The 10,945-nt window shown below is 40.6% G+C and overlaps 1 protein-coding gene across 1 annotated transcript in view; it reads left to right on the forward strand.

Moving 5' to 3' along the window:
• The window catches only part of LOC104077265 (pancreatic triacylglycerol lipase-like), a 15,730-nt gene extending 5,061 nt beyond the window's left edge, over positions 1–10,669 (forward strand). The window contains exons 6-12 of the mRNA XM_009578432.1: positions 2,946–3,065; positions 3,299–3,418; positions 4,855–4,973; positions 6,108–6,237; positions 7,386–7,497; positions 9,238–9,405; positions 10,606–10,669. Of these exons, the coding sequence (XP_009576727.1) occupies positions 2,946–3,065; positions 3,299–3,418; positions 4,855–4,973; positions 6,108–6,237; positions 7,386–7,497; positions 9,238–9,405; positions 10,606–10,669 (833 nt within the window). The remainder of the gene's footprint in view (positions 1–2,945; positions 3,066–3,298; positions 3,419–4,854; positions 4,974–6,107; positions 6,238–7,385; positions 7,498–9,237; positions 9,406–10,605) is intronic.
• Positions 10,670–10,945: the final 276 nt, after the last annotated feature.

Genomic DNA, 10,945 nt, shown 5'->3' on the forward strand with positions numbered 1-10,945 from the left:
CGGGGATCGGAAGTATAACTGGTAAGTCAGTGAATTAAGTCACAGCTTATGATAAAGACACCACTGCTTCACAAAATGTTGCTCTTCATTTTCTATTACAATTGTATTTGATTGTGGGCTGTAGTTTAGTCAAGGGTAATATGGACATTACAGACCTCAGCCTCTTCTCACAGTACACGGAGGAGTGGTGCCCTGGGAAGTGTGGGAAAACAGTCAGCCTGATGATTATTTTGGTTGCATATGTTTACACAGCAAAGGAAAAGCTCCGTACAGCTAACAGAGCCAGAAGGCCCCTGCAATACATCAGCTGACTTGCTGATACACATTAATGGTTGCAGCAATCTCTCCAGAGCTTGCTTTCCGGTGCTTCAACCTAGCAGTGCCACAGACCAGCGCTAGTTTGGAGCAGGACGGGAGCGATGCTCGAACATAACAACATTCCATTGTCACTGCTAAAAACAAACTCACAATAATGTACAACCAGAACCAGATTTAGCTGCCATGATTGTTTTTCATAATGACTCATCCAACACTAACGTAATAAAACAAACCAGGAGAGCAATCCCTACCTTCCTTGTCCTAGCAGCTTTTCTCCTGCGATTTTCATCTTTCATTGATCTGTATAGTAGCACATCTGATGCACATCAGCCACTGCTTGCAGGTCCCTCCAAAGCATGCTAGAAGCAGCACAACAGTGAGCAGTAAGTTATTTTTTACTGTAGTTTTGCTAACAACTATCATTCTCCAGAAAAGGACGGATTAAGCCTGATGTTTCAGAAGCAGTATGCTAACCTTCCTGATGTATCACCCATTATCATCTTGCTTTGCTATGTCTACATAAACTTTTCACCTAGAAGAGTATATTAACAGTAATTAAATTATCTTTTTTTTTTTTATTATTTCCAGCAAACTTTCTAAAGTTTCATTTCTTCACTTAACTGTTGATACACTAGATCTCTGTATTTCCTTGGCAGCAAAAATTGAGTCACATAGGATTATATTGTCTGTCCAGCTTCAAGTACACTTACTAAGAAAGTGCACTCATACTTAAAGAAAGTCAGATTTCAACAGAATCCCCTTTTTTTTTTGAGAGAGAGAGAGAGATCACAGGCGTTATGTTTATACAACCTGTATTGTTTGAGCTACATGAGCTCACTCTTACTTCCCCGGTAACGTGGGAGCTGACTGATCAGAAAGCCCCCACGCATTTTCACTATGTTCCTAAGTACTAGGCTGTCCCTTTTAAGCGTTCCCACATTTCTGAGTTTAGACATTTTTAAGGAATACGATATTGTTCTCTTAATTTTCGGTCAGCTATACTGATTCAGTTTTCGCCTCCCCAGCGCTGAATTGCTCTATTGTCTTTCCCTGTGGCGAGTTACGCGCTCGGCGCTCTGAGAAAGTGAGGGAGCCTCTCGCTACTGCTGAGCTGGGTTTTCCTGTTCAATCCTTTCAAAGCAGGCATTTTCAGTTCTGGTTTGTTTTATAGTTGTCCACGTGTCGCCCTGAATACGCAGACTCTGGACATCTTCCACTGGTCCCATAAGCAGTGTCTGTGTCTCACAAGTTATAACAGATCAAGCCTCTGCGACTGTTGGCCAGAAGCGTTTTCATCTTCCCTTTGACCCAACAGCAAGTTACCAACTTACCAACAGCAAGTTTTCATTTTTCAGCATCCTTTGCCTTGTAATCTGCTCTCTGCCCACACTAGCTGAGAGCAAATTACTCTTGAAGGAACCATTTTGTAAAACTGCAAGACTTAAATGATGAAAATGCCTATGGCATCAGTGCAAGATAGCCACCACGTAGCCATTTGCCATATCCCTGCACTGTTCTTCAAGGGATGGCCCTCATCTTTCTTAAATTGTTTAACTGACTCTTTAAAAAAGCAAATGGCAATCAAATAGGCATATTTATTGCAATACGTATTCATTTTTAAAAAAGATATTCCAGAGACCTCACAAAACAGAGATGCCATTTTGAGTATTTTAAAACATCCAGTACTCTCCCAGAAAACAAAACTGAAAAGAGGTATTATCAGCTAAACTTGTGCTCAAACCACAAATAAATCACACTGCAGTCTGCATTCTTTAGCAATTTTTTAACATGCTCAGCACTTCCAGAGTTTAAAGCTATGGGCTTGATCTCCTTATTCATCACGCAGGCAGCGCCAAGGGCGGTGTGCATTAAGCAGATTGACCTTTCATACACAAAAGACAATTTTAGATATTATTAACGCAGCCCTTTTCAATTGTTACTTTTCCTCAGGGATTTCAGGCTTGGTGAACCTTGCACTAAAAGTCTGCAAAATTCAGTCTAAAAGCAAAACCAACTCTGCCGCCCAGGGACAACAAGAGATGCAAGTATAAGACTGCAAAAATCATGCAATTTCCAAGACTTTACAAGCTCCTGAAATTGCTGCAACAATTTGGGAAACAAATGAATTCTGCTTTCTGCTAGGATCAAAAGCAAAGATTGTCGCTTCAAAACTAGATGCTTTTCCAAAAGCTGTCCGGAGCCAGAAGTAGGCAGGCTGGTTTCAACACTTCCAAGCAGATGGGGTGCTATCGGCATCCATTCCTGTTTGAGTACACTCAAACCATGCAGATCAGTTATATGGGTTGCAGACACAGGAACTTCAATTTGAACGTTATTAAAGGGAAGTTCAATTAGAAAAAAAAAAAAAGTTATATCTGTTGGGATTCAATATTTTCGTGAATCAGTAAAATTCAATAGGCTTCACACAGGTAACTTTTTCTCCTGCCTGGGAGCAAAGCCACTTGGTAAGTGAGAGGACACATCATCATTTTATTAATGCATATTCCACCTAGGTATAAGGAACCATAGGCAACTATATATGTGATATTAATTTTATACAATCATAGTGTTATGTAAAATGATACGTCTATATCCCTTCATACATAACACCAGTCTTTTTCTTTCAGGACTGGACCCTGCTCAACCTTATTTTCAAGGCACTCCCATTGAAGTCAGACTGGATAAATCTGATGCAGAGTTTGTCGATGTTATCCACACAGATTCAGCTCCCACAATCCCCTACCTAGGTGAGTATTCAGCTCTACCGTATTAATACCAAAATATTTATGCCCTGTGGGACTTGAGTATCCTAATTGTTCCTCAAGACTCAGTTTTGGTGCACAGACACAAACAGAACAAATACACCATACTGATCACTCGTGTCCTAAAATACCAAGCACAGACAAACTTCAAGCCAGAAGTTATAGACATGAGAAAATATTAATTTAAAACATGCTTACCCCTCCTTTAAATGCTTCAGGTTTTGGCATGAGCCCAGCTATAGGACATCTTGACTTTTACCCAAACGGAGGAAAGCAAATGCCAGGGTGTGGGAAGAACCCTGTTTCACAGATCGTAGATCTGGACGGCATCTGGGAAGGTAAGTATGTTGATTACATTACAGATTCAGGGGAAGGTCACCCTCGCAATGTAACCACTTAACTTCTCTTAATTCAGGTGTTTTGTGTTAGCTTTTGGTGTGTCCATCAGCAACGGCAGCTGCAGAGTGCAGTGAAACTGTTAATATGCTCAAACACACCATTTTCCAGAGCTTATTCAAAAAATAAATAAGACAAAGGGTTTGCCTCCGGAAAATACGCCTCCTCTAAAGTATCTAATAGCAGAAACAAAAGTTACTTAAACTGTGCCAAAAATTTTGACGGCTCTGTAACAACACGTTTCCCTTTGTTTCTATTGAGTTGCCCAGCAGCGGTACTGGGTGGAGCACGGCAATGATGCTCAGAGCCACTCCTGTTAGGGACCTTCAGCTGCAATTCTTCTGAGATAGAGCAATTAATTTTTTTTTTTTTTTTTTAAATTACCTATTACAAATCTGGGTTGCATTAAAACAATATCATTGTGTCTATTTTTATTCAGCTAAAAAACGATTGGCATGTAGCTGCTCAAATACACTTTTCTTTGTTGTTTTGCCTGGTTCCAAGAAAAGCTCTAATAATTAGAAAAATCCTATGTCTTTATAAAGTTAAGTTGCACACAACATTAAAAAACCGAAGATTTCTGCTGTAGAGATTTTTCAGTATATGATCCGAGTTCTTTCTTACATTACTGCAAACACCTTAAACTCCAGGAATCCATGAACTTATTTGTGATAACTAGCCTTTTTCTCCAGGTTTTATTCAATGCAGCTGGAGGCATTACTTTTTTTTTTTTTTACCTATAGAGTAAACTTGTTATCAATAATGGGGAATTAAAGCACAAAGAAATAACTGTGTTGTATATGATCTTCTTTTTAACTTAAAGTCAGGAAAATAAAGGCAACACAAAGGAAAATAATACATTTATTATTTTAATTTTAAGAGTCTCCCTTCCTTAAGCACCCCCCAAATAATAATAATTTTGTTTTGAAGTCCTCAGCTGGAGCAAATCAGCATTGCCCTAGGAAGTTCACTGTTAAATACTTTTCATTTGGTTTTCTTTTGTTATGGTAATGCAACTGTAGCCTACAAAAGATCTGCTTCATGCAGTTCTCATTTCTATTGTGAAACTCGGTCAGACTACTTGAATAAGTGTTTGTGAGGGGAGGGGAGGGCAGGGGCTGAGCTGAGCTGAGCTGCGCAGTGGGTCTCCACAAAGCATTTCAAGTTTGCATTTTATACCTGTTGCTTCAGTGACATTCCTTAGAGCATCAATTCATTGCAAAAGCAAGCTTCAAACCTTATGTTTGATACTCCAAGAATGGTGACAAGGCTTTTGAGGAGGAATGATGTATCTCAAGGACGTGGCAAGGGCTGTGCCAGTATCTTTCCTTGAATGGTACCAGAAAGGAAGAACTAACCTGGGAGCATCTTTTCACAGGAACTCGGGACTTTGTGGCTTGCAATCATTTGCGGAGTTACAAGTATTACTCTGACAGTATTATCTACCCTGATGGATTTCTAGGCTATCCTTGTGCTTCATATGATGTTTTTGAAACAGTAAGTATTTCACAGAGCCTCAGGATGGACCATATGAAGAATAGTGGCTCTTATCTAAACATCTGAATTTCAACTTATTTATGCTAGCTTGCACCCAACGAGTGCATGTGTGAGAGGAGTGTCAGACATCCTAAAGTATTATAGCTCATGCAGCTGACGTGGGTCAAAGTAGGAAAAGGCAACAAAAAAACAGGGACAACTCTGGTCCTGTGCTGATGTGACGGCCCTGAGGTGCTACTGGAGCTGGTGTGGCTCCCCCAGGCCTGCTCTGCTGCATCGAACCGGGGAAGAGGTGAGGAGAGCCTGCCCTTGTAGTCACCAAATGTATTTATCAAACAGCAATGGGTGGAACCCCATACTGTAGCAGGTGAGCTTTCAAACATAGCTTAAACATCTTCTTTTCAAAACAAGAAGTAAAATAATATGTGATGGCCTGATGGAGTCAGCCCATGGTCAAGTACTTTGGTCGCTTAAGATGGCCGCAGGGACAAAGCACAATGGTTTATGGACTAGGTCAGGAAGCCCTTCCCTGTCCCAGACTGGGAGATAGGGAACTACAGCCTAAGAGTTGCAGGGAGGTAACGGGCTTGTCATATCCTCCAGGCAGCACAGACAGAGGTATCAACTTATGTAGTGCTTAGATTGACCTTTAAACATTCTGGGCAGGTGATAGAGATCACACTTCTTGGATCACTTTGGGAGGAGGTGACTACCTGATTCTGTCACCACAGTAGAAAGCTGCTTTCAAAACAACAATGAGCTTTGTTTTCCAGACAAAGCCTTTCTTGACCCAATCTGAGGGTATAAGGAGACATCATTCTTTCTCATCAGTTGCTGGGAAGGACAGCTCCTCCTCCCTGCTCCAGTTCAAGACTACTCAAGGATGTCACTGATGTGGCTGGATTGAGCTAAATAGCACAAGATAAAACATAGAGCCCTGAAAAATCAGAGCCTTTGAGAAAGCTGGTTAGCTTATATGATCTTCCTCAAGTCACAGAAAGGGTTACTTGAAATTTGTTGTTGCTGTGATACAGGGCCATTTAGGTGGGTATGGTAAAAATAAGTTCTATGATTAATTTTATTTTTCTTGGCTGGGTGGATAATTTTATTAATATTTATATTTGGTTTCACTAGGAAAGGTGTTTCCCATGCCCACGAGAGGGATGCCCAAATATGGGTCACTTTGCAGATAAATTCAAAGGGAAAATTAAAAATGATTTCCTGAAACTTTACCTGAATACTGGAGAGGCCAAGGATTTTGCTCGTGAGTTTTGATTGCTTCCATTGCTAGTTACTGCATGTAATCAAACCTTTTTATTTTCCTGTTTTACAATTAATTCTAACAGATGAACAGACCTCATAGCAGGGCAATGGCTTTTCACTCCTTCATGCCTTTTCCTCTTTTGCTCCAACACTAGTGCCCAGTTCTGGGCCCTCCGGTACAAGAAAGGTGTTGACAAACTATAGAGTCCAGTGGAGGCCACTGAGATGTTTAGCGGGCTGCACTACAAAGTGCAAGGAGAAAGGAGGATAGGCAATGCACAGAAGTTGCAGCAAGGGAATTTCTTATTAAAAGGTATGAAAATTACTGTCACAATGACAGTGGTTAAATGCAGGAAGAGGGGCCCAGAGAAGCTGGGAAATCGCCATCTTTGGAGATGTTCAAAACTCCATTTGACTAAGGCCAAGAGCACACTGATCGCAGCTGGCCCTGCTTGGAGAAGCGGATGGACCAGATGACCTCCTTTACAACCTAGGTTATCCCAAATGTCAGCTCTCACAAGGTGGTTCTTCTTTTGCCTTTGTAAACAAGAATCAGAGGGAGAAGAGCTGTTTTTGCAAATGATGCACTAAAAGAAAGTTCCCACCCACAAAAATTATTTTCCTTGAGCTTCAGATTTTTTTTACGCTCCTTTTACACTGCTTATATTTGGTATGTATCAGTATTTATTCCTAACACCCCCTTCTTTTCAACTTCACTGTATATGAAAAACTTTGTGGTCAAAATGCTGAGATCTATATTGTGTTTACCATGTTATGGACTAGCTTTTCCCCTCCCCCCCCTCCTCCCTGAAGGTAACACAAATATCTACCCATTTCTCAGGTTGATCTCATTAGGACATAATGACAGATCTGACTCACTGATGTTTTGTATTTATTTTGCATAGTCATAACCCAAGGAAGAGCAGGGAGCACCAAGAATCAGATTCAGGTGTGAGAGAGAGCACGGTGTTAACCCCTTTCAGTCCAGACAGCCTGGGGTGTAGCCTTGAGCTGAAAGTGAAAGTGAAGGCAGGGATAATTTTCTTTTGCTTTCAAATGCACCGTACAGACCAAAAAAACCAACACTTGATATTTTGCAGACTGTTTCTCTCTGAGTACAATCTGACTTACTGTATTCCTTCTGTGTAGTTTGGAGGTACAAAGTAACCGTGACCCTCTCTGGAAAGAGAAAAGTTAAAGGATATGTAAATATTGCGCTGTATGGAAGTGATGGGAACACAAGGCAGCATCAGATCATCCAGTAAGTTCAAAATTCAATAGAAAAGAAACTTCAATTCTAGAATGTTTAATTAATACTTTCAATTAATGTTTCTGTTTAAACTGGCCCTGTTTTACAGATCGCATTCTTCCCCCCCAGCACAGCTCCCTGATGTAAATGCAGTGACAATTCACTCACTCTGAATTTGAAGGCAGAAGTTTAGAGTGCGGGACTTTAAAACGTTAGAATTTGGTGTCACTTGTTTGCTATACCACCAAGGTCTTGCTGGACCTACACTAGCAGAGATCTGATCTCTTTGTCTTTCACAGGCTTGTAAAATGATGCTACTAAAGCTACCTCATGATTTACTACTACTTTTTGTGGCTCATAACTTCGCCTGCTTACACTGAAGCTGCTTGCTTGCCTCACGTGGTTTTGTTTATTTGCATTTTTCTTCTTTGTTTCAACTAAAATATCTGAAATGATGGAAAATAGGGAGAAAGCATTTTGATGTGGGTTTGGGGTTTTATTTTTTGGTTTTGGTTTATTGACAACTGTCACTTCCACTTTTCCGAGAAGGACTTCACATCTTCACACTTGGCAGGAGGCGTTTGCTCTGAGTTGATCCCCCTTGGCAGGCATCCGTGCATTCACCTGAGACCAGTCTGCCAGTGCTGAATGCACTCCAGCACTCTCTAGCTGCTATTTGCAGGGCCTGTGTCAATTCAATTGCTGGAAGTGAACATTTTTTTTTTCCTAGCAAATCTTGCTCTAACCTACCAGGCACCACTGTGGATCCAGCAAAGAAACAAAAAGGCAAAGGGATTTTGTCCTGTCTCTCATTACTTCCACTACCATAAGCCTTATAATACAGAGGAGAGTGAACAGACTCCTCTGAAGGCAGATGAATGAGAATGTTCAAAGCTAGGGGAAGGAATAAAAATCCCATCTTTCCCGTGAAGCTTATTGTAATTATAGAGGTTTTTTTCCGGGTGGTTCTGCTGGGTCCTCTGCTTTTTTCCCCCTCCTGTATCTCTCACATCATGTCTACAATACAGTGATAAAGGCATCACACATTCAAATGTCTCTTGACTTCATGCAGCAGGGGTAAATTTTAGAAAGTAGCCCTTCACCTTCAGAGCATGGGGGTGGGAGGGGGAAAGGAAGAGGATCGAAGAAACTTTGGCTCATATTCAGTGAGATGTAGTAGCTGAAGCCATTAGCAGTCTCAAACTGCTGCTATTTAGAGCTTGCTATACTGATGCAACATGAAATAAGTAGCCAGATTATAAACTATGTTGACCCAAGAGCCAGATGCACATTTGACTTGACCACAGTGCTTCAACTGTGGGAATCTCTGCTAGAGAGCCAGGCTGAGGGTGCATAATCCTTTTGGCCGTCCCAAACAAATCCAACATCTGTATCATATAAATTAATTAACATGAAATGAAAATGTCACTTACGTGCAAAAAACCCTGCCTACATAAGCAACAGGGAGCAAGCTCTACCATCTCCACAGGGTTTGTCCTGTAACTGGGTCTTCATTGTGGGGTGTGACTGCAGCACATCAGGCCTACCTGCCTTTGCTTCTTCTGACAAACACTGATTTGGGATGTATTACATTGGAAAATTGGCAATAATGTTGTTACCATACTATAAGCTAAATATTGTCTCTCTGCTAAATTTCTACTCACTTGCTACCACAGCCAATCAGTTGACTGGACTGGTAATCAATATTAAATGCCAGCATGCCTCACATCCATAAAATGTTATTTTTCACAGGGGAACCCTCCAACCAGACAACACTTACACAAGCTTCATTGATGCAGAAGTTAACATTGGAACAGTTACAAAAGTTAAATTTCTTTGGAACAACAATAGGTTAAATCCAACTTTTCCTAAACTAGGAGCTGCGACTATCATAGTACAATCTGGAGAAAATGGAAAACAGTAAGTATATCCATTGTGAAAATCTTGAAAGTTATTTGGGAAGATAGGTGACAAAATTATACGTGGGGTGAATGCATTTTCACAAGAAAAGCTATTTAAAGCATTCAAAGACTCTCAAGAAAACCTTTTTATTTCCTTCCTTTCAAGATACTGTTCATCCATAGTTCAGTTCACTACTGTATCAACCCTTTGCCTTAAATAGCTTCAAAGAAAAACTTAAAATATTTCCAGGCTTCAGAAAAGCAAACTTCCAGTATAACCCTTTGGGTGAGAAAAATTAGCACCAGCTTGGATTATCAGCATCAGTCTTGCCAAGTTCCTACTCACTGTCCACAAGCAATGGTTATCTGTGTCTGAGCTTGCTTTAGGATGTCTGATTCACTGTCAGCTGGAACCAGTGGAAGTTTTCCATTGATGTTGATGGTCCCTGAGATCATGATTGACAAGAGAGAACAGTGATAATAAGCCTACCCTTCCAATGAGCAAGACGAATACTTTGAAGCTGCACTTAAAAAGCTAAATCCAAAGTTGAGGGAAACAGGCTAAAACTGACTTCTGTAGACTTCATGGAATATGGCTTATATGCTCAGATTGTAGAAATGTGATTTACTGATCCAGTTTTACTGGACTTTTTAACCCACTCACTTGCTTGGGCAGTTATGTTATTTCATCCACACCATGATAGGTATCTAAAAAAGGAGGTACAGGATACGTTTTAGACCCACATAGAAATTCATAGTTAAAATGTCATCACTTGAAAGACAACATGGGAGATGGAAACAGTTTCAAGCAAAGCAAAATTATTACAGCCCAACCTTTAAGCAGAGCTCTGAAGTCCAGCTCTAGTTCCTATTCACCAAAGGACGTTGCTGATGAAGCTTATTTCTGTAGATATGCACTCACTCTTCTATTGACTCGTGCCCTTTGCACACGTAGTTGTGACCATCTACATAATGACGGTAGCACAAAAACTGGAAAAAAAGAAACAGTAAAATGAAAGGAAGGCAGGCAGTGAACCAGAATTAATACAGTCCATCAATACTTTCCCCAGCAGTAATATTGCAAACTTAGGAGCTCAAAGCATGTTGTGTTCAGTCGTGTCAAATGACAAATCAGACTGACTGATATTAAAAAAATCCACTTGTATAATCTCAACAAATGTTGACAACTCAAGGTGCTTGTATTTTTTTTTTCCTTCAGATTCCGTTTCTGTGGTTCCGAGAGGGTGAGGGAGGATGTTCTGCAAACTCTTACTGCTTGCTAACAGCACATACGGATGCCCAAAACCTTGCTACTAATAAAAGATAGTCATGCATAAAACACTGGAGTCTGCAGTCACGGCAGTTATAATACTGGTGATGGGGGGGGGGGTTGCTGGTTTTGGGGTGTGGGAGGGGTTAAGTCTGTGGATACCTCTCTATAGACAGAAATTTTAGGATTGAATGAGCCAAAGTCTGTTGAAAAATTCCCCTGATTTCAGCCTGTTTCAAAATAATTTCAGACAAAAGGAAGAAAGGGGGCAGGTAACAGAATCTGGATA

This window comes from Fulmarus glacialis, unplaced genomic scaffold (assembly GCF_000690835.1).
Source record: "Fulmarus glacialis isolate BGI_N327 unplaced genomic scaffold, ASM69083v1 scaffold7920, whole genome shotgun sequence".
Lineage (NCBI taxonomy): Eukaryota > Metazoa > Chordata > Aves > Procellariiformes > Procellariidae > Fulmarus > Fulmarus glacialis.